The sequence below is a fragment of the Ornithorhynchus anatinus genome, chromosome X4, assembly GCF_004115215.2.
Source record: "Ornithorhynchus anatinus isolate Pmale09 chromosome X4, mOrnAna1.pri.v4, whole genome shotgun sequence".
Classification (NCBI taxonomy): domain Eukaryota; kingdom Metazoa; phylum Chordata; class Mammalia; order Monotremata; family Ornithorhynchidae; genus Ornithorhynchus; species Ornithorhynchus anatinus.
In genome coordinates, this window is record NC_041752.1 from 3,603,951 (window position 1) to 3,627,574 (window position 23,624).

At 50.8% G+C, this 23,624-nt stretch overlaps 1 protein-coding gene across 11 annotated transcripts in view; it reads left to right on the forward strand.

Annotated features, from left to right (window-relative positions):
* The window catches only part of EHMT1 (euchromatic histone lysine methyltransferase 1), a 106,490-nt gene extending 85,735 nt beyond the window's left edge, over positions 1-20,755 (forward strand). For 10 of the 11 annotated variants that reach the window (XM_029054318.1, XM_029054314.2, XM_029054323.2 and 7 more), the window contains 14 exons: positions 1,921-2,003; positions 3,458-3,564; positions 5,230-5,352; positions 6,725-6,826; positions 8,657-8,761; positions 9,416-9,570; positions 11,610-11,777; positions 12,101-12,245; positions 12,443-12,520; positions 13,971-14,086; positions 14,684-14,770; positions 15,687-15,765; positions 17,341-17,516; positions 18,951-20,755. In XM_029054318.1, the coding sequence (XP_028910151.1) occupies positions 1,921-2,003; positions 3,458-3,564; positions 5,230-5,352; positions 6,725-6,826; positions 8,657-8,761; positions 9,416-9,570; positions 11,610-11,777; positions 12,101-12,245; positions 12,443-12,520; positions 13,971-14,086; positions 14,684-14,770; positions 15,687-15,765; positions 17,341-17,516; positions 18,951-19,146 (1,720 nt within the window). In that variant the 3' untranslated portion in view covers positions 19,147-20,755. The remainder of the gene's footprint in view (positions 1-1,920; positions 2,004-3,457; positions 3,565-5,229; positions 5,353-6,724; positions 6,827-8,656; positions 8,762-9,415; positions 9,571-11,609; positions 11,778-12,100; positions 12,246-12,442; positions 12,521-13,970; positions 14,087-14,683; positions 14,771-15,686; positions 15,766-17,340; positions 17,517-18,950) is intronic. The other variant, XM_029054316.2, reaches the window with a different exon arrangement.
* The last annotated feature ends 2,869 nt before the right edge of the window (positions 20,756-23,624 follow it).

The window sequence follows — 23,624 nt, forward strand, 5'->3', positions numbered from 1 at the left end:
ACCGTGGGCAGAGCACTGGACTAAACGCTTGGGAGAGTCCAGTTGAACAGATTTGGTAGACCTGTTCCTTGCCCACACTGAGCTCTGAAGGCCTTGGCCCAAGCCTGATGCCTCAGACCCCTCAGTCGGCGGGCCTGTTGAGTCGGCGGGCCTGTTGAGGCACATCCCTTAGGCCTCATGAGGTAATTATTCTGGATTTCGTCCGTGGCTTAATCTGAGCCCATTTTCCTATCAGCGAGAGGGAAAGAAGAATACTGAGTTTAAAACATGCGCATTAGAATCCTCTTTCTGGAAGCAGAATTAGAACCTCGGGCCTCATTGCCTGTGGGTTTAGCAGACAATGATATCTGTGGCTGACTTTATTAAAGTGTATACTGTGTGCCAGGCACTGTCCTAAACACTGGGGTAGATACAAGCTAATCCACGTCCGTGACACAGTCCCCGTCCCACCTGCAGCTCACAGTCTTAATCCCCGTTCGACAGATGGGGTAGATGCGGCACAGAGAAGTGAAGTGATTTGCCCAAGGTCACCCGACAGACAAGAGGCAGGGCCGGGATTGGAACCCAGCTCCTTCTGACACCCAGTCCCGCGCACTGTTTCTACAGGTTGCCGTAAAGTCGATTCTCTTGACGTATTAACCGCTCCCTTCTGTTTCCAGAGCTGAGCGTGCTGGCCCGGTTTACCTGAGGCAAACCTTAGAACAGAGTGAAATAATTTCCGTCAGTCAGTTAGTGGTATTCATTGAGCACCTAGGGGGTGCGAAGCCCTGAACTAAGCACCCACCCGTATCCTGGCATCACTAACGGGGCCTGACTCTTGAGCCCCCTAAAGTCCGGGGACTCGGTATCATTCTGAAAGACTGGAAAATGCAAGTTTGAGCTGACACAGACAGCGTTTGGGGTTGTTTTTTTTGCCCCGAGAGGCATCTCTGTCCCTGGGTTGCAACGTGGCCTCAGGGAAGGAGCCCGGGCCTGGGACTCAGAGGACTTGGATTCTGATCCCAGCTCCGCACTTGTCTGCTGAGTGACCCTGGGCAAGTCATTTAACTTCTGGGCCTCAGTTACCTCATCTGTAAAATGGGGGTTAAGACTGTGAGCCCCATGTGGGACACGGTAGCTTGTTGTTGCAGTGGTATTCGAGTCCCCCTGGGGCCAGTGCACTTGAGAAGTACAAAACAGAGAAGCAAGATGGCCTAGTGGAAAGAGCCCGGGCCCGGGAGGTAGAGGGCCTGCATTCTAATCCCGGTTCCGCTACTTTTCTGCTGTGTGTCCTTGGCCAAGTCACTTCACTTCCCTCAGTTACCTCATGTGTACAGGGTGGTAAAGACTGTGAGCTCCGCATGGAGTAGGAACTCTGTCCATCCCTATGTTAGAGCGTCTTCCGCAGCGCTTCGTACAGTGCCTGTCACATAGGTAAAGCACTTAACAAACACCATTTAAAAAAAAAAAAAGAAAGAACCCGTGATTGACAGCTGTGATGGAGGGCGGCTGATTGTTCCCCACTGCTCCGAACCTGCATGGATTGGGGTGGGCAGCTTATGGCTTCCTTCTCGGGGCCTCATTTACCTCATCTGTAAGCCCCGGGGGCTAGATTAACCTCATTGGCTTGCATCTACCCCAGTGCTTAGAACAGTGCTTGGAACATAGTAAGCACTTCCACAAGTACTGTAATTATTGTCATTCCTGAGGAGAATCCGATTCCCCTGCCAAGCACCACCTGCTCGTCCACCTGGAAGACCAAAAAAAACCTCCCCCAGAAGCCAAAAGATGGTGGCAAGAGATGCCCCAGGTATATTTTGCTCAGCGGACCCTCCCGCCAGCCCCCGGGTATCCCAGCACTCCGGTCTCTGCTGTGCATCCACTCTGAAAGGGCTCCTTCCCAACAGTCCTTTCTCATCCACGTTCCGTTCCCCGACACAGGCCGAAGAAACTGCGCTTCCATCCGAAGCAGCTGTACTTCTCCGCCCGACAAGGAGAACTGCAGAAAGTGCTGCTGATGTTGGGTAAGTGAGTGGTCGCGGAGTGGGATCAGGGCCCCTCCGACCCCCAGCCTCGAATCACTCAGCAGGTAGCAGGCCTGGTTTGCAGGCGTGTTCGTTACCTCAGGCCCCGGAGAGCAGAAATCAGCTTAGTTTTGCCGTCCCGAATCGCGTCTTTGCTCTTGGGTTTACTGTTCTCTTTTCACAGAGCCCTTCCTCCCAGGGCTATTTGTGAAGTTCTCATTTCGGGGCCAGGCGGCGGTTTTTGGACCTCTTGATTCTATTTTATTTCGAACCACTGAGAAGACAACCGTGGGGCTACGGAAATCAAGACGGACCACTCAAATGGGAGGTCGTCAGTCGGTTTGGGATAGAAGACTTATTTAGGATTTCAGCTTGGAAAATTTATTTCTTTGGGACCCCTTCCGGGAAGCTAGATATTAATAGTCCTTCAGCTATGGAGGAATTGAGCGTATTATAAGTTTCTTTGGAAACCTTCTGTCTGGTGAGATTTCAGACTGATCTCAGTCTTGACTGACGGGGCAGAATGAACTTCCAGCTGGATTTAGGGTAATATCGCCCAAGCCCCTTGATTTTTTTTTTTTTTTTAAAGGAAAAAAAATATTTACCCCTTTTTGTCCAAATTGTGGAAATTTCAGACCTCAGAGTTGTGGCCAGTGCCTTTCTTCATCCACGCAGCCGGCCAGCAGAAAGGTTTGATTGCAGAAGGAGAGGGCCGGCCTTTCTGCCGGGGCTCGTCGAGCTTAGAGCAGGAAGGCTAAAATAGCCTTCCCCGCCTCTTGAACCTGTGTGGGCGGCCAATGTGTGATCGTTTGTTTGTTTACCTCTGCTGCTCTCTTTGATCGCTGCCTTACATCCTGGCCAGGACCAGAACGCTTGGTTCCACCCCCACCATGGACAGCAGTGTCCCGGCTGCAAACCATTAAATTTTAGAGTCCCACCGGGCTGTAGCTCACCTCACTGGTTTTAGCAGCGTGGCCTAGTGGATAGGGCCCAGGTCTGGGAGTCAGAAGGACCTTCGTTCTAATCCCGGGTCAGCCATGAGTCTGCTGTCTGACCTTGGACAAGTAACTTTACTTCTCTGGTCCTCAGTTCCCTCATCTGTAAAATGGGGATTAAGACTGGGAGCCCCATGTGGGATGGGAACTGTGTACAACCACATTACTTTGTATCTACCCCAGTACTTAGAACAGTGCTTCGCACATTGTAAGCACTTAAGTACCATCATTATTGTCATTATTGTTATATGGAACTGGCCTAAACAAGTGGGGAAGCAGCAGACTGGAAGGTTTCGTCTTTGTCTCGGCAGAAGTGTTGGAGTCTTGTCCACCCTGCCAATTTGAGCCTGGCAGTTTGAACCAAAAACTTGGGAACGAGGGGTTTTTTGTGGCTGATTTTTTGTGTTTCTACATGCCCGTTCACTGACTGTCAGGGGAAACCCATGCTTCCCTTTTCAGTTGATGGAATCGACCCAAACTTCAAAATGGAGCACCAGAATAAACGGACTCCCCTCCATGCAGCAGCTGAGTCTGGCCACGTGGACATCTGTCATATGTTGATTCAGGTAATAATCATAATGATAACTGGTATTTGTTAAGCGCTTACTATGTTCCAGGCACTGTAGTAAGTGCTGGGATGGATACAAACGAATCAGGTTGAACACAGTCCCTGTCCCACGTAAGGCTCACAGTCTCAATCCCCATTTTCCAGATGAGGGAACTGAGGTTCAGAGAAGTGAAGTGACTTGCCCAAGGTTACCCAGCAGACAAGTGGCAGAGCTGGGATTAGAACCTATGACCTTCTGACTCCCAGGCCAGGCGCTATCCATTACACCGTGCCGCTTCCCTTAAGCAGTAGGTGCATTTCTGCTTAGACTTTTTTTCCAAACAAGATAAAATCAGAAACTTTTATTTCCCCAATCCATCAATGGGTTAGGTATTTCCTCTTCCTCAGCTCCCACGCTTCAGATTCAAGATGCTTCATTCTTTCTCCTCAAGCGGGATGCTTAGTACAGTGTTCTGCACACAGTACGTGCTCAAAAAATTTGATTAATTGACAAATTGGTGGCTGTGGAACAAAATCACCTTTTTTTTTTATCATACCTGTTGAGCGCTTACTATGTGTCAGGCACTGTTCTAAGCCCTTGGAGAAGATACAAGCTAGTCAGGTCAGGTACAGGCTGTGTCCCTCGTGGGACTCATGGTCTTAATCTCCATTTTCCAGATGAAACCACTGAGGCACAGAGAAGTCAAGTGACCCCCTCCAAAGTCACTCCCCAGAATACCTCCTCTGAAAGTAGAACAGATCACACTCTTTTTGGGGGGGTCTAGGATCTTGTCAGTCGATCTGCGGTATTTATTGAGTGCTTACTGGGTACAGAGCACTGTACTAGATGCTTGGAAAATGCAGTAGAGTTGGTAGACAGAATTTCTGTCCTCAAGGAGTGAACAGGCTCTTAAATGAAGTTTGAATAGAAAGGGAGGTTAATAGTGGAGTGAATGGCTGTACTTTAAAAAACATACTACTTCAAGAAGAAATGGACAGGAGAAATACTTTTCCAGATGAGGATTTGATGAGTAAACTTTGAAGTGTAAAGACATTTCATTAAGGAACACACTGGCAAAGACTTCCAGATTCATTAATTTCAGATATCCCTTTTAATAGGGGTATTGGTGATTGCTTCGGAGCCCCATTTGAGTGAGTTATTGAGTTTGGAATTGCGTCGAATTTGCTCAGAGGTGGAAAGCAATTAAAAATTAGAGAAATAGCATGGCCCAGTGGGGAGAACTTGGGCCCGAGAGTCAGAAGGGGCTGGGTTCAAATTCCGGCTCTGCCACTTGTCTGTGGGGTGACTCTGGACAAAATCACTTCGCTCCTCTGTGCCCCAGTGACCTCATCTGTAAGATGGGATTTAAGACCGTGAGCCCCATGTGGTTCCGGGACCATGTCCAGCCCGATTAGCTTGTATCTACCCCAGTGTGCCTGGCCCATCGAAAGCACTGAACAAATACCCTTAAAAAAAGGTTTTAAAAAATCAAATCCTGTGGGATGGTAAAAACAAAACATGAGTTATTAAGGAATCGCAAATGTCAGGTTTCACTCTCAGGAGGAAAAAAACCCCAAACGAAAGCGAAAACCTAGAGAATTACCAGATTCTTTTTATTCTTTTCCCAGTAATGTCTTTGGAGCATTCTGGAATTGAGTTTGGCTGGCTCTCTTGTTTGAACAGGCTGGTGCCAACATAGATACCTGCTCCGAGGACCAAAGGACCCCTCTAATGGAGGCAGCAGAAAACAACCATCTGGATGCCGTGAAGTACCTCATCAAGGCCGGAGCACTAGTAGATCCCAAGGTAACCACCCCTCCACACGTTCCACTTAACCAATCAATCCGTGGTATTTACGGAGCACTTACTACGTGCAGAGGGCTGGACTGAGCGCTCAGGAGCGGACAGTCCAGCAGAATTAAGCCGACACGTTCCCCGCCCATAATGAGGGTACGGTCTAGCGGAATTCCTGGTCCTTTCAGAGGGGTCATTCAGCTTCTGGGAGGAAAATGCCCTTTGGTAGAAAGTAGATTGCTCGCTGAAATGACTCCGCTGAAAGTAACTTCTCTCCCCCGACCTTTGATTCTGAGGCCGGTGGTGACGGCCACTAAGTCCGATCCGACTCTCCCGCGCCTCTGATTCCCTTTTGCTATTTGGCCCCATCGGATTTGTGTCCGTATCCAAGACTTATTTCTCTCTAATCAATCAGTGGCATTTATTTGGTGCTTACTATGTGCAGCACACTCTATTAAGTGCTTGGGCGAGTAGAGGACACCAGAATTAGCTGACATTCTCCCTGCCCATAATGAGCTTACAGTCTAGAGTCTATATAGTAAAGGAATTCTAGAGTAAGGTATGTCTCCCCTTCTAGACTGTAAACTCATCGTGGGGAGGGGATACGCCTCCCGACTCTGCTGTATTATACTCTCCCAAGTGTTTAGTCCAGTGCTCTGCACTCAGGAAGCGCTCAGTAAATAGCTTTAATGGATTGATCGATCGATTATAATGGCAGCAAATCACACCAGTTCAAGTGGCTGCACGACTCTGGTTCCTCCCAAGAATGGAGAGATTACCCAAATTCATTCATTCAGTCGTATTTATTGAGCACTCACCATGTGCAAAGCACTGTACTAAGCGCTCGGGAGAGTACAGTAGAACAAAAAAGACACTTTCCTGCCCACAGTGAGCTCACAGTGTAGGGGGGGACAGACATACATATATAAATCACACACACTCAGGGGGCTGTACAACTCCACACGTTCACAAAGTCATTTGGGAAGGAAAAGAGACTCTACAGGTTGGTTGAGGCTCGCTTCATTCTTTACACTTACCATTTTGGAGTTTATTAGCTAAACCCTGGGATTGGCATCAATCAGTGGTATTTATTGAGTTCTTAGTGTGTACAGAGCACTGTACTAAACGTGTGGGAAAGAGCATGGACCTGGGAGTCAGAGGAGCCGAGTTTTAATCCCAGATCTACCACATGCTTTCTGTGTGGCTTTGGGCCAGTCATTTCACTTCTCTGGGCCTCAGTTACCTCATCTGTAAAATGGAGATTTAGACGGTGAACCCCACGTGGGACAAGGATGTGTGTCTAACCTGAGTACTTATGCTTGGCACAGAGTAAGCACTTAAATACCATCATTATTCTTATTATGTGATACCATTTGTATTTCAGGATGCAGAAGGTTCCACGTGTTTGCACTTGGCTGCCAAGAAAGGCCATTATGATGTGGTTCAGTATCTGCTCTCCAATGGACAAATGGATGTCAACTGTCAGGTGAGACACGTAGAGCTGAATTTTGCTTTTAGTTGGAGGCCGGGCCGCCTTAACCCATGACTTAGATATTGGAGGGAGGGAGAAAGGGAGAAAGTGGTGAATCTTGGGATATTTCTCGCTCTGGTTGCGATGCCTAAAAGGGATTCACTTCTGGAGAGGAAACTGAAGAAGAAGCTTTGGTTCAAATGCCAGATCCCAAAGTCATTATATTCAACAGCATTAATTGGGCTCTTGATAATAATAATGATCATTTCTTAATGGTATTTGTTAGATGCTTACTATGTGCCAGACACTATTCTAAGTGCTGGGGTAAATACAGAGTTATTGATATGAGACAGTCCCTCTCGCACATGGGGCTCACAGTCTTCACCCCAGTTTTTCATTTAAGGGAACTGAAACCCAGTGGAGTGACTTGCCTGAGGTCACACAGCAGATACAAGTGGCGGAGCCGAAATCAGAATCCGGGTCCTCCTGACTCCCAGGCTCGGGCTGTATGCCTTAGGCCACGCTGCTTCTCAGTGATTGTATCAGTTAAGCGCTTACTGTGTGTCAGACACTGTTCTAAGCGCTGGGGTAGATACAAGTTTGTCTGAGTTGTATTTAGTGCTTTTTTTCCTTTTTTTAAACCAAAGCCCCTTACATCAACTACTTCAGTGTAGCCCTCACGACACTCCTGCAAGATAGGGTCAGGTGTTGTATTATCCCTGTTTTATAGATGGGGCAACCGAGGCAAGGGACGGTTAAATGAGTTGCCCAAGGTCACCCAAGAGCCGGGACCAGAACCCCAGGGTCCTCCACCTTCCTTCTAGACCACTCGGCCCCGCCACGACAGGAGCGAGAATCTACGATCCTTACCCTCGACGAGCTTCCAGCCGAGGGTGTATTTCTCCATCCCCCTCTGGACCATTCACGCCATCTCCCCGAGGGTGTCGAAACAGGTCCCAGTTGTGAGGATTTGTCTAGTGGACACTGATACCCCGACAGTCATTTTGGGAGCTCTGGCTGGTGACTCGCCCAAATGCTCCTTAGCTATGCAAAGAGAAGAAATTTGATGATTAAAGTTGAGGAAGCCAAAGCTCGGCAGGCATCCCTAGCCCCTGAATATCCCAGTGGGATTTTAAAAGAAGCAGCACATCTTAGTAGATAGAGCCCGGGCCCGGGAGTCACGGTTCTAATCCCGGCTCCGCCACTTGTCTGATCTGGGACCTTGCGCAAGTCACTTCACTTCTCTGGACCTCAGTTCCCTCATCTGTAAAATGGGGCTAGAGACCGTGAGCCCCACATGGGACAGGGACTGGGTCCAACCCAATTTACTTGTTTCTAACCCAGCACTTAACAGTGCCTGGCACATAGTAAGCGCTTAAATTTCACAATTATTAGTAGTAGTATTATTAATTTACTCCTGAAATGGCGGCCAATTTTATGGGGAGTGTGACGGCCTGTTTATCCACCTCCCTTGCATTCACTGATCTCGGGCCTTTAAAATTGTAGTTTTAGAGACGCAGCATGGCCTAGTGGATAGACCCCAGGCCTGGGAGTCAGAAGGCCCTGGGTTCTAATTCCGGCTCACCCTAGCCGGACCGTCAGCTAAGAGCTCCCTGCCAGAATCCCTGAATATTAGCCTCCTCACCTGGACAGCCTCCACTCTAACAGCACCCACAGATACCGCAGCCGTCATTACGATGGGCATCAGCGGCATCCTTGCCACAAGGGCGGAAAGACTTTCTCTCCCGGGGGAAGGTCGGCGCGTGAAGGAAATGCGTGGGAGCCGATGCCTTGCCTACCAGGAAGCCTTCCGTGTCATTTCTTCCCCTCTCCCTTCGCCCACAGGATGACGGCGGTTGGACACCAATGATCTGGGCCACCGAGTACAAGCACGTCGACCTCGTGAAACTACTCCTCGCCAAAGGGTCGGACATTAACATCCGAGACAACGTAAGTCTCCGAGCCTTTCTGGGCTGTCATCCCCGGGTTTCTCATCTCTTTAAAAGCGTAGCCAGAGGGAGAAGGGTGGGAGATAGTGACCCTTTGGATGGTGGGCGTCTAGATTTGGGGACCTCGTCTGTATCGCCACCAACCCCTGCCTCTTGCACGGAGCGGCCTCGCTTTCCACATCTGTGTAATGGAGAGGTCAGTCCTATTCTCCTTCTCCCTCGGACTGTGAGATCAAAGGGGAACACTAATCGGGTCCGGTCTAACAGTCTGGTAGCCCCCCTAGTGCGGTGGTTGACGCGTAGATAGAACCCGGGCCTGGGTGTCAGAAGGACCCGGATTCTAGTCCCGGCTCCATCTCTTGTCTGCTGTGTGACTTTGGGCAAGTCACTTCAGTTCTCCTTGCTTCATACCTCATCTGTAAAATGGAGATTACGACTGTGAGCCCCATGTGGGACATGGACTGTGTCCAACCTGATTACCTCGTATCAGGTAACAGTGCCTGGCACATAGTAAGCGCCTAACAAATACCATAAAAACCCATAACAGATAGCACTTTAGTTATCGATCCAGGCTCCGCCACCGGTCTGGCATTAGGCCTGTGGGACCTCAGCGCCGTAACGTGCTAAATGGCCTCTCTTGTGTCTCTCCCTCCAGGAGGAGAATATCTGCTTGCACTGGGCAGCCTTCTCAGGTTGCGTCGACATAGCGGAGCTCTTGCTGGCTGCCAAGTGCGATTTGCACGCCGTCAACATCCACGGAGACTCCCCCCTGCACATCGCCGCCCGGGAGAACCGCTATGAATGTGTGGTGTAAGTAGATCTTCTACGGCCACCCCTCTCCTCGGCTTCTGACGTCCCCTTTCCCCCGACATAACAAGCAGTGCCGTTTATAGAGCCCTTTCTGTGTGCAGAGCACTGTGCCGAGTGCTTGGGAGAGAGCAACACAACAGAATAAGCAGTCACGCTCCCTGCCCGTCACGAGCGGTCAGTCCAGAGGACGACCTTTCAGTCTGGAGCTGTGAATTAATAATAATATAGTAATAATGATGCTTGTTAAGCACTTACTATATGCCAGACACTGGAGTAGATTCCAGTTAATCAGGTTGGATACAGTCCCTGTCCCATATGGGTTTCACAGTTTTATCCCTATTTTTTACAGTTGAGGTAACTGAGGCCCAGAGAAGTGGAGTGAGTTGCACAAGGTCACACAGCAGACGTTGGCAGAGCTGGGTTTAGAACTCAGGTCCTTCTGACTCCCAGGCCTGTGCTCGATCCACTAAATTTCAGGAGAGAACAATACAACAGAATTAGCGGTCACGGTCCCTGCCCGTCATGAGCTGACGGTCCAGAGGACGAGCGTACAGTCCAGAGGCGTATAAGAATGCTACTTGTGGTATTTGTTAAGTGCTTACTCTGTGTCGGGTGCTGTACTGAGCGCTGATAGATACAAGCTAATCAGGTTGGGCACAGTACCTGCCCCACATAGGGCTCACAGCCTTAATCCCCATTTTCCAGATGAGGTAACTTGGGCCCGGAGGAGTGAAGTGACTTGCCTCACGTCACCCAGCAGACAAGCGGCAAGGCCGGGATGAGAGCCCAGTTTCTGACTTCCAGGCCTGTGCTCTGTACACTAGGCCCCGCTGCTTCTGTGGGCCCTAAGTGAATCTAAAATATCTCTAGTTCTTGAGGAAAAACTGTTGCTGCAGTATCCAGGCAATAGACCCTCGAATGCTTTCTGGGCAGTCATGTCCAGATGGCACTTCCTAGGGAAATTGGGGGGAATGGGAATCTTCTTTGGAAGGAGGAGGGTCACTCGACACCATTCTTACATTTTGGTAGGTATTGAGGCCGGTGGACCTAAGACAATAAATATCAAATCAATGGCCAAGTGGAAAGAGCACTGGGCACTCAGAGGACTTGGGTCCTAATATCTGCTCTGCCGATTGCCCTGCCACTTGATTGCTGTGTGACCTTGGGCATGTCACTTCATTTCTCTGGGCCTCAGTTTCCTCAACTGTCAAAGGGGGAATAAATACCTGTTCTCCCTCCTACTTAGACTGTGAGCCCCATATGGGACCTAATTAACTCGTACTCGTCCCAGTGCTTTAGAATAGGGCTTGACAGTTAAATGCTTAACAAATACCATAAAAAATGGTCTATATTAAGCACTTAATATGCGCAAAGCACTATACTAAGTGCGTGGGAGAGCCCAATCCAACAGAATTAACAGCCACGTTTCCTTCCCATAACCATTTAATCGTATTTATTGAGTGCAGTCATATTCATTTTGTGCAAAGCACTGAACTAAGCTCATACAAGCTTACAATCTAAAGAGTTGGGGGGGGGCGGGGGAGAGCAGACATTAATATAAATAAACCCAAGCAAGGTGTTTTTTGCATGGTTTTTTGCAAACTGCTCCGTTCAGCCTCTGTGGCAGTTTGTGTGGAGTGGCGACAAGGTGCGTTAGTGATCACCCAGTTCCTCTTCTCTTAAAAGCTGGGAAGGGATTCATATCCAGGATTTCGGCAGTTGCATCTGGCCTCTTTCCACCCTATTCCCCACATTCCCCAAACACACAAACACATATTAACCGCCCTCCCTCCACACTCATGGGAGTTTGGTGCTTGGTGAGGTTCCAGAATGGAATTGGGGGAGAAGCGTGTCAGAATGTCGCCTTCCTTTACGAGGGCTGGTGTGATCGTTTGACGTCCACAGACCTACCTCCGAAAGCCCTAACTCAGCGAGCGGCCTTTGACCCTGCTCCCGGCAGCCCGTAGTCTTATCTCTGGAAGTCTCGTACGGTTGATGGATTGGAAGATTTGAGCGTTTTGGGGTTTTGGTTTTTTTAGCCTGTTTCTCTCTCGTGGCTCTGATGTCAGCTTGAAGAATAAGGAGGGTGAGACCCCACTGCAGTGCTCAAGTCTCAACTCTCAGGTCTGGGTGACTCTGCAGATGAACAAGACCCTCCAAGAATCGCCCACTGACAAACCCACCCAGGTAGAGAAGACGATGAGCAGGTACGAGTCCGGCCGGCCGGACCCTCGACCGCTAAAACGGTCCCCTCCGGCCCTCCCCCGACACCCCCAAACTCGGGTGTTCATCAGTAGTAGCTGCTGCGACTTTGAAACGCGGGTCGGGGGCAGGGAAGAAATCTCTCCCGTCCACCCACGACGTCGCGCCTCTTTCACGTTCCGAGAGCAAAGTCAGGGTCATTTTGGTCCCACTTTCCCGTAGGTGATTTTGTTGCCAGTGTCCCTCTTGGTTTGGGCGGGAGGGGAAAGAAGGGAGCCCCTTCAGATAGCCGAGCGCTCACCGTCCAGTTGCCCATTCATCCCTGCAGAGACATCGCCCGAGGCTACGAGCGAATTCCCATTCCCTGCGTCAACGCGGTGGACAACGAGCCTTGTCCGAGCAACTATAAGTACGTTTCCCAGAACTGCGTCACGTCGCCCATGAACATCGACAGAAACATCACCCACCTGCAGGTGAGATTTTAAGAGACGGGGACAGGGTTTGTCGGGTAGCGGTGGGGTTAAGCAGAGTGGTTAAGGACAGTGGTTCTTCAGAAACGGGAGCCCATCTGTCGGTTGGCCGACGGAGAGCAGAGAGTATCGGCTGATCTTAGAACTTGGAGGCGGGAAGGGAACGATCCCTATAACTTTCTGCTTTTGCCTTCCTTTAGTACTGCGTCTGCATAGACGATTGTTCCTCTAGCAACTGCATGTGTGGACAACTCAGTATGCGCTGTTGGTATGATAAGGTGAGCATAGCGGTGGTTGCCGGTTGGTTGGTTTTTAATGGTATCTGTTAAGCGCTTACTATGTGCCAGGCCCTGTACTAAGCTCTGGGATAGATCCAAGCTGATCTGGTTGGACACAGCCACTGCGGGGCTCACAGTCCTAATCCGCGTCTCTTCACGATGAGGTCGCTGAGACCCAGGGATTTGAAGTGATTTGGTCACGCGCAGACAGGCAGCGGAGCCAGGAGGAGAACCCGGGTCCTTCCGGCTCCCAGGCCCCGGGCTCTTTCCGCTGGGCTGTGCCGCTTCTCCCGGTGGGGAGAATGTTCCCAAGTGGAGGTTCTTCCACGTAAGGACATCAGTGTTTCTCGCTACATTTTAGATCCATCCACCTCTTGCAAAGAGAGAAATTACTTCTGCCTCCTAAAATGTAAGATTATCTCTCCAGAGATTTTTTTTTTTAAGTAATCTCTCCTCTTTTGTTTCCTTTGACAATTTCATTGCCCAGCATGTCATTAATTAGAAAGGAGATATCTAAGAGATTTCTCTGAGAATCTGTGTTCTGAAGGTCTCGAAGCTCATGGTGTTTTCATGGAAGTCAACGAAAAGACAGCAGGGTAGCCACGTTTAAGGTTTAGCAAAGCCTTGTCGTTCATACCACCATTCCCTAGGTTACGTACCTTAGGTTGCATTTTCAAGTTCCCAACTCATTATCAATATTATCTACCCACAGATCCAACTGTCGGGTGAGACGAAACATTAAACTCATCGGGCACGGTTTGCTTTTTTGTGTGTTTCTGTAATTATAAACAGGGGTGGTCTTTATCTGCCCCGAACCTCAAATCGTGGCGAGGCAGGGAAGGTTAAACGAGTTAAGATCGCCTGGAGTATTTGTGTTGGAATCCAGGGTGAATTCCTAAGCAGTGCCTTGAAATGAAAATGAGGAATTTTCCTGACACTGCAGGATTTTCAGGGAAAACAGGGATTAATTCTTACCTCTCAGTGAATGTGTTCTAACTGGTGCCAAGTTGTAAGTACTCAAGGCGGGGGTTACATTTGCTTCCTCCTGGAAAGTAATTAAAACGCTAAGTTTGACTGATAAGTAGATGTGAAGCAGCATGGCGTAGGAGCTGGACCCCGGGCCCGGGAGGCAGAAGGTCACGGGTTCTAATGCCAGCTCCTCCACTTGCCTGCTCTGTGACCTTTGGTGAGTCACTTGGCTCCTCTGGGCCTCGGTTATCTCATCTGAAAATGCAGATTTGAGACTGTGAGCCCCATGTGGTACAGGGGCTGAGTCCAACCTGATTTGCTTATATCCACCGCAGCGCTTAGTACAATGCCTGGCACATAGTAAGCGCTTAACAGACACCATAATTATTATGTGGGGGGCGGATTTGTAAAGGTCCGTTGGTAATTGAAACAGAAAGAGCGGGACACTGACCCCATCTTCAACACGTTACCCTTTTCGTAGGATGGTCGACTGTTGCCGGAATTCAACATGGCAGAGCCACCGTTGATCTTTGAGTGTAACCACGCCTGTTCGTGTTGGAGGAATTGCCGCAACCGGGTTGTCCAAAACGGACTCAGGTGAGCGAGAGGAGGGCCCGTGCCCTTGATTCATCCACTCCTATTTATCTTCCGCTTATTGTGTGGCCAAGCACCGTACCGAGCACTTGGGCGAGTACAGTGTAACAATAATGGACACACTCCCTGCCCACAGCGAGCTGAGAAACCAGTTCGTCAGGTCGGACACAGCTCGTGGTGCATGGGATAATAATAATTATGGTATTTGTCGAACGCTTGCTATGTACCAAGCGCTCTTCTAGACCTAAGATAATAAGGTTGGTTACAGTCCCTGATCCACATGGCGCTCAGTCTAAGTAGCGGGGGAGGACAGGTTTTGAATGCGGTCAGCCCTTCTCGGCTGTCGGGGCGTCCAGGTCTTTGGCCTCCGAGGAAGGAGGTGGCCTCTCCCTCTGTGGTGCGCGCGTGTGGTGTGATGGAACAGATGTCCACTTAGCAAGGGCACGGCCTGGAAGCAGAGGGTCTGGCTCCCCTCCGTCCCCCCCGCCAAGTGAGGACCCTTCCGATCGGGGGCGAGGGGGCTTTCTGGGCCCATTACTCCCCCGCTGCTCATTGGCTGCCTGCCTGTGACCTCCCGTCGCAACCGGGGCTGTTTTTCAGGACGCGATTACAACTGTACCGGACACAAAATATGGGCTGGGGCGTCCGATCCTTGCAAGACATTCCACTGGGAACCTTCGTGTGCGAGTAAGTTGGGCGTCCTTAAACCTGGAACTTCACAGCCCTCCGTCCGTACGTGGTGGTTGTGGCGCGCTGACGGTGTGCAGAGCACTGTTTGGGAGAGGGTGCGATGACACAATTAGGGCCACGTCTCTCTCCCCATAACGAACTCATCGATCCATGCTATCTACTGAGCGCTTACAGCGTGCAGAACACTGGACGAGTGCTTGGGCAAGTACGATACAACAGAGTCTTTTTAATAATAATTGCGGTATTTGTTAAGCTCTTACTGAGTGCCAGGCAGTGTACTAAGCGCTTGGGAGAATACATCACAACAATAAGCAGATACATTCCCAGCCCACAATGAGGTTATAGTCTAGAGAGGGGAAGACAGACATTAATATAAGTAAATTACAGATATGTACATCTGGGAGGCAAAATTCCCTGCTCACAACAAGCTTATAGTCTAGACGGGGAGACAGACATTAATATAAATCAATAAAATGACAGATAGGGACATAAGTGCTGTGGGGTTGGGGGTGGGGATGAATAAATGGAGCGAGTCATGGTGACGCAGAAGGGAGTGGGAGAAGAGGAAAGGAAGGCTTAGGGAAGGCCTCTTGGAGGAAATGGGCCCTTAATAAGTCTCTGAAAAGGGGGAGAGCCATTGTCCGTCGGATTTGAGGAGGGAGGGCGTTCCAGGCCAGGGGCAGGACATGGGCAGGGGGATCAGCGGTGAGGTAGGAGAGAGGGAGGCATAGTGAGAAGAAATGCCCATCAGTGCTGCGGGGCTGAGAGCGGGGCCAACTAGTCAGGGTGGGCATTGAAGCTGGACTCCAAATCACCGGGGCTAGTTCACCCGCCGGGGCCCGGCCGGCTCCCGGGGCGAAGCCGGGGGTCTCACCGCCACCCTTTCCTTCCCTTCCCTCCCCCTCTCCCGCAGGTACATCGGGGAGCTGATTTCGGACTCGGAAGCGGACGTGCGGGAAGAGGACTCCTACCTCTTTGACCTCGACAACAAGGTAATGTGGCGTCGGGGGAAGCGAGGCGATTGTTAATGGCCAACCATCGGAAGGAAAAGAGTCGCACAGGGAAGCAGCCCCCCGCCCACCAAGCAAAGATTCTGTTAGGGGGATATTACACCCTTTAAGTTCTTGCTGGGTCTTGGGCCCCCAAAATCCTGCTCTTGCAGTATTTGTCAACACTAGTTAAAAAAAAAAAAATCCCTGGTTTCTCGCCACTTTCAATCAGTCAGTTGTACTTGAGTGCAGACCGTGTGCTGAGCATTTTATCGATCCATCAGTGGTATATATTGAGCACTTACTATGCGCAGAGCATCGGACTGAGCGCTTGGGAGAGGATGATGCAGCTGTTCTAAGCCCTGGGGTAGGTCTAAGATAATCAGGTTGGACAAGTCCCTGTCCCACATGGGTTAAATATCTGTTCTCCCTCCTCCTTAAAAACTGTGAGCCCCGTGTAGGACAGGGACTGTGTCTGACCTCATTCACTTGTACCTAGCCCAGCGCTTAGAAAGGGGTTTGACATAGCTCTTACTGGTAGTCGAGGACCTGGGTTTTAATCTCGGCTCTGCCACTTTTTTTCTTCCCCCTCGCGGTATTGCTTAAGTGCTTAGTCTGTGCAAAGCACTATTCTAAGTGCTGGGGTAGATAGAAGGTAATGAGATTTTCCCACCCAGGCTCACAATCTTAATCCCCATTTTACAAATGAGGAAACTGAGGCCCAACGTTACACCGCAGACAGGTGGTGGAACCGGGATTAGAACCCACATCCTTTGACTGCCAAGCCCGGGCTCTTGCCATTAGGCTGGACTGCTTCGTATAATAACTGCTCCACGAAGGTGGTATTTGACTTTCAGAGCTCATGTCCACCCCCAGCTCCATACTTGCAGAGATTTAAAACCGCAGGACTTCCAAAGCTTCTCCGTAGATAAACCCTGAGGGACCAGGTGCTGGACAGGAGAAGTCACCTTTCAGTCAGCCGGTTGTATTTATTGCGTGCTTATTGTGTGCAGAGCACTGTACTAAGCGCTTGGGAGAGTACAGTACAACAACGAACAGATACGTTCCCTGCCCACGAGTTTACAGTCGCTAGAAACTCCATTTCTAGGGGAAATGGACATGAATAGAAATGAATAAAGGAAGCCAGGCAGCGGCATGGCCTACCAGAAAGAACTTGGGCCTGGGAATCAGGGAGCTGGGTTCTGATCATGCTCCACCACCCCGTCTGCTCTTTGACCTCAGTCAAGCCACTTCACTTCTCAAGGCCTCAGTCGCCTCGCCTGGAAAATGGGGATAAAGTCCGTGAGCCCCCCCGCCCCGTGGGACGAGGGACTGTCCAACCTGATTAGCTCAGCGCTTAGTATAGTATCTGGCACCTAGTAGGCCCTTAACGAATCCCATTAAAATTAGAAAACCCACGGAGAGTCAAGTCTCCTAAGAAAGCCATCTATTACTCTTCCGCGTCTCCCAGTTGATTTGGTAGGTTAACCGAAAGGCGCCTCGTTTCGTTGCTTCACACCAAGCGATACAACACGCAACCAGCCTCAACATCTACCGCCGCCCCTTTTCTCCCCGTAGGACGGAGAGGTGTACTGCATAGACGCTCGTTTCTATGGTAACGTCAGCCGCTTCATCAATCATCTCTGCGAGCCCAACCTCATCCCCGTGCGTGTCTTCATGTCCCACCAGGATTTACGCTTCCCCCGGATCGCCTTCTTCAGCACCCGGCCGATTGAGGCGGGAGAGGAACTAGGGTACGTACGCCAGCGTCACCAGGGTATGGAACTTCTCTGGGCCTCAGTGCTCTCATCTGTAAAATGGAGATTAAGAGGGACAAGGACTGTGTCCAACCTGCTAGAATAGTGCTTGGCACAGAGTAAGCACTTAGCAAATGCCATCATTAGTAGTATTGTTAGAACTGTAGCATTGGAAAGAGGGAGAGTTTTAATCAGTGTCAATTTGATTGCTCACTGTGTGCAGAGCACTGTACAGAGCGCTTGGTAGAAAACGGTAGAACAGAGTTGGGGACATATTGTGTGCCCACAACGAGCTGACGTTCTAGAGGGATGATCCCAAATCCCAAGATCTTGAGACCCCTCCCTCTGGTCTCTGGGGGATTTTTCTGGCCCGGATTCCTTTAGTCGCCAGATCCAGCTCCCGGGGACAGGTCAGGGATGGGAAATGGGGGACGAGGAAAACCTAGGCCGCGTTTCGCCTGCCCCAGTTCATTCAGTCATATTTTTTGAGCGCTTACTGTGTGCAGAGCACTGTACTAAGCGCTTGGGAGAGGACGATATAACGACAGACACGCACATTCCCTGCCCACAACGAACTGACGGTCTAGAGGGAAAATCCCCAATCCTTGTTCTCTCCAAGTTTCCCTAGGCCACGGCTACCGGGGACCAAAATGGAAGTAGCTGATTCCTCCCCCTAATCCCCTTTCGCGGCACGATTCCCAAAAGACGCCCTGCAGGACCGTCCTCTAGGCTGTAAGCTCATTGCGGACAGGGACTGTGTCTGCCCTATTGGACTCTCCCAAGCGCTTAATACAGTGCTCTGCACGCAGTGAACGCTCACTAAATGCCATCGACAGATCGATTGCTCCTCTGCTGCCTTGGCCCTGCCCATTAGGTAGCGATCAGGGACCCCAGTCTCACGGCCACAGCAACTCAATAATAATAAATTAATAATGGGAGCAAGTCAGCGACGCAGAAGGGAGTGGGAGAATAATAATGGTGGTCTTTGTTAAGCGCTTACTATGTGCAGAGCACTGTTCTAGGCGCTGGGGTAGATAACAGGATAATCAGGTTGTCCCACGTGAGGCTCACAGTTAATCCCCATTTTACAGATGAGGGAACTGAGGCACAGAGTAGTTAAGTGACTTGCCCACAGTCACACAGGTGGCAAGGGGCAGAGCCGGGAGAAGAGCGGTGGGCGGGAGGGTCTCCACCTCCACCGTGCACCGACCCCTGAAGGGATTTTTTTTTTCCGACCCGGGCTCGCCCCATAAGTAACAGACTCGGAAACGACCGAGTCTAGAAAGAAAGGCGGCGTTTCTGCACGGTAACGCCCGGGGGGAGGTGAGAGTTCGGCGGGGGTCTAGGAACTCTTGGCCTTGTCCACTGATCCCCCCTCCCCCGTTTTCCTCTCTGGGTCCGTGTCTCCCCGCCCCCCCGCCCCGGCCGCAGGTTCGATTACGGAGAGCGGTTCTGGGACATCAAGGGCAAGTTGTTCAGCTGCCAGTGCGGCTCGGCCAAGTGCAAACACTCGAGCGCGGCCCTGGCCCAACGGCACCGCTGCCCCCGCCGGCCCGCCCCGCCCCAGGAGACCCTGGAGAACGGGCTCCCCGACACCAGCTCCGCCGCCGCCGCCGACCCCTTCTGAGGCCCTCCGCCCCCACCCCCCGCCGCCTTCCAGCCTCCCCTCCCGCCCCGCCCCGAGATCGAAACTCTTCTAACCTTCCCTCTCGAGTTCCATACTATTCGGTTTGCAGTTGGATGAAGAGGAGAGCCAGGCCCGCCGGCGAAGGGCCGGCTCACCGACCGTCCCCCGGAGTTGGGACGGAACACGCCCCGGGGGGACCTCCCCCTCCCCTCCCCCCCGCCCCCTTCCCGTCATCTCCGGTAAGTCCCCGGCGGGGGGCCGGCGGGGAGGGAAGGCCGGCGACCCGGTCCGGCCGAGCCGCCGTCCGGCGCCGTTCCTAGTCGGGCGGGGGCGGAACCGTTCCCCCCCCCCTCCCCAATCCAAACCCGTGACCGCGGACTTCCGAACGTCCGCTGTCGAGGTCCGAGGATTCCAGAGATAGTCTTCGGGGCACGGCCCCTCCGGAAGGATCCGCCTGTGGGTTTGCGCGCATATATCGGGGTCCCCCGGTCTCCCCTCGGTTGGGGGCCGTCCCCCCAATGACTGCCAGCAGTTGGCCCAGCACGGGGGACGGGGGGAACGACGTGCTCTTCTAGAAGGTGCCGGTCGGGGGCCCGAGCTCCCCTCTCCTTTCCTCTCCGGTCCCCAAGCCCCCCCAAACCCAGTTTCGTGCGAGCCTGCCAAAGCCACCATCACTCCCGCAAAGCCGTCTCCGTTAGAGCCCGGCCCGCCCCCCGGGGTTGGGGAAGCTGGGGGGAGGGGGGGGGGGGCGTTACTGTTCCACAGTGTTGGTTTTCTCCAGGGACGGGGCCACGCCGGCCCGTCTCTCCTTTCCCATTAAACCGTCTTCGAGAGGAAAATCGAAAGGGATTGTACAAGACACTAACTTCGGAAAAGGATCGGTTTGCTTTTTTTTAAAAAAAAAAAAAATTATATATATTGACACGCGTATATATATATATAAGAACCCTCTGCCGGGCATTTCTTCCAGAGGGTACTGTAGCTTGAGGGGAGCGGGGAAAAGCCAAGAATGAGAGAGCGAAGATAATAAGTCGTCTTCTCTCCTCCCGTCCGTTTCTTTGATGCCGGGCACCTTCTATTACTTTTTCAACCCCAGGCTTCGATGTTTAGTAAACGGATTTGTTTTTCTACCATTATGGAACATTGGGACAAACAGCTTAAAAAAAAAAAAAGAAGAAACACCAACGCAAACACAAAACACAAACTACGGTGCTGATTCTGGTGTGATTTTTTTTACTCACCAAGTGAATATAAACTATCAATTGTATAAAAAGAACAAAGTGATTTTAGTATAAAATGCAGGAAAAAAACCTTTTTTAAATTGTTAGTATTGTAGTGTGAATAAATTTGCCATCAACTTTTGTGTGGTGGCTTGGCAGGTCATATAATTTTTTTTTTTTGCATATATCTTTTTAAATACTGTAATTAGTGCAGTAACCGTGTTTTTTTTTTTTGTGCAACTCTTCTAAACATTCATGATGCGGTCATGTTTATTTTTTTTTTTCTTCTGTTAAAATGTTTTTGACAGTTTTAAAGAGCAGTCTTTTGGCTCTGACCATTTCTTGTTCTGTTTTCAATGAAATCAATAAAAAAAAGTGCTTTAAAACGACTCTCCCTCTCTCTCGTGACGTCGTTTTGTACTCAAATGGAACCCTGCTAGCCACCTGGGCTCCGAGCCTGAAAACATCAGCCGGCCCGGGCACCGCTTTTTGTTCAATAGTATTTATTGAGCGCTTACTATGTGCAGAGCACTGTACTAAGCTTTTGAAACCCAACTTCCGGGGGCTCACCGGTCTCCCGCCCCGTAAAGCGCCGATTCCAGCCTTCACTTTTCCGAATCTGGCAGAGCAGATCCCTCTAGACTTGTGAGCGCGTCGTGGGCAGGAATGTGTCTCTTCGTTGTTCCTTTGTCCTCTCCCCAGCGCTACGTACGGTGCTTTGCACGCCGTCAGCGCTCAATAAAGACGACTGAATGAATCTCAGTTGTTTCCGCAGTACGGCGAGGAAATCATGGCGTGATAGTGCTCTCCACACAGTAAGCGCTCGATAAATACGATCGAATGAGCGAAACGCCACATTTTTTTGTTGGGTAGACCAACTCTGTTATATTGGACTGTCCTGAGTACTTAGTCCAGTGCTCTGCGCAGAGTAAGTGCACAATAAATAGCCGTGGTCGATTGACTGGCCCAGCGAGATGGTGGATGCCCGCCCAGATGTGTGGTGGAAAACCCGATGGAAGTTTTTCCCTTGCACGATTCTGGATGGGTTGATGATGGTCAGTCAGTCAGTCGTATTTATTGAACGCTTACTGTGTGCAGAGCACTGTACTAAGCACTTGGGAAAGAACACTGTAACACACATTCCCTGCCCACAACGAGCTAGAAGGGTAGTAAAGCCAGACAAGGCTTATGTCAGTGGTGTGTACTGAGCGCTCGCTGTGTGCGGAGCCCTGGACTAAGCGCTTGGGAGAGTAAAATAGAACAACAGAACGGCGTCGGCGGACAGTGGGCGTCACCCTTCAACGTCACGTGGATCCCAGGGAGAAGGTACCTAATCCTAATAGTTATATTATTAATGATTATTAATATTGTGTATTATATAATAATTGTAGTATCTGTTAAGCGCTTTCTATGTGCCAAGCACTGTCCTAAGCACTGGAGTAGATAGAAGATCATCCGGTCCTACACAGAGCTCACAGTCTAAGGTGGGAGTACGGCTATCGAACTCACGCTTTGCCGAAGAGGGGACTTGGACGCGGAGGAGCGACTCGCCCAAGGTCACACAGCAGGTAGGTGGCGGAGCCGGGTTTAGAACCCAGGTCCTCCGACTCCCAATCGCTGGGATTTATTGAGCGCTTGCTCCGTGCAGAACGTTGTACTGAGTGCTTGCGTCCTAAGTCCCCTTTCCATTGAGTCAAGCTGAAAGGGCTAGTCATTCCCCCTGGGCCCTTGAGATATTGGGGGGATTTGGTAAGCGCTAACTACGTTTCAAGTACTTGGGTGGCTGCAAGGTAAGTAGGTCAGGCCCAGTCCACACCCCCTCGGGACTGGCAGCCTAAGGAGGAGGAGGAGTATCGCATCCTCGTTTTACGGATGAGCGAACGGAAGCCCGGTGAAGTGACTCGCCCAAGGTCACAGCAGGCAGGTGGCAGAGCCGGGATTAGACTCAATCGATGACATTTATTGAGCGCTTCTGTGGGCAGATGGCCGTACTAAGCGCTTGGGAGACAGGCTCCCTGTCTGTAATGCGCTTACGGTCTAGAGGGGGATTAGAACTCAGGTCCTCTGGCTCCCGGGCCCGACCTCTTTCGGTGCTGCTTCCTCAGGCCTGGCTTCCGATCCCATCCTAGTTCCAATCCCCTGCCGCCTCTTCTTCCCTCCACCCGAGGCCAAATGACTTATTTATTCATATGAACGTCCATCTCCCCTTCTAGCCCTTCAGCTCTTTAGGGTCAGGAATCGCGTCCGCTATTTCTCTTGTCTGAGCATATAGTAAGCGCTCAAAAACCATGGATCGATTCCTTGGGTGCGGCGGGCATCTCAAGTCTTGCCCTTTCCCGTTCCCTGACAGCGCCTTGGTCCCGGCTCTGTCCCCATGCTTAAAACAGTGCTTGGCACATAGTAAGCGCTTTTCAAGTACCGTAATCGTAATTTCCTTGGTGCTGGCTCTCTCCCAGCACTTAGAACAGTGCTTGGTACATAGTAAGCGCTTTACAAGTAACGTAATTATCATTATTCCCTTGGTGCCGGCTCTCTCCCCGTGCTTAGAACAGTGCTTGGCACATAGTAAGTGCTTTACAAGTACCATAATTATTATTTCCTTGGTGCTGGCTCACTCCCAGCACTTAGAACAGTGCCTGCTACCTAGTAAGCGCTTTACAAGTACCGTAATTATTATCATCAGTACCTTAATCCTGGCTCTGTCCCCATGCTTAGAACAATGGCTGGCACATAGTAAGCGCTTTACAGATACCGTTTTTATTATTATTACCTTGGTCCTGGCTATCTCCCAGCGCTTAAAACAGTGCTTGGCACATAATAAGCGCTTTACAAGTGCCATAATTATTATGAATTAGTTTTCCAAGGCCACCCGGGCTTCCACTCCTCCCAACTCCCAAGAAGCAGCGTGGCTCAGTGGAAAGAGCACGGGCTTTGGAGTCAGGGCTCATGAGTTCGAATCCCAGCTCTGCCACTTGTCGGCAGTGTGACTGTGGGCAAGTCACTTCACTTCTCTGTGCCTCAGTTCCCTCATCTGTAAAATGGGGATTAAGACTGTGAGCCCCACGTGGGACAACCTGATTCCCCTATGTCTACCCCAGCGCTTAGAACAGTGCTCGGCACATAGTAAGCACTTAACAAATACCAACATTATTATTATTATTATTAACTCCGGGAAACCAAGGCGCTGCCCAAGGCAGGGACCTCTTAGGCCTTGGGAATGGGCAACAGGGCAAGCAGGAATCCCCGCCTGGGCTGTTT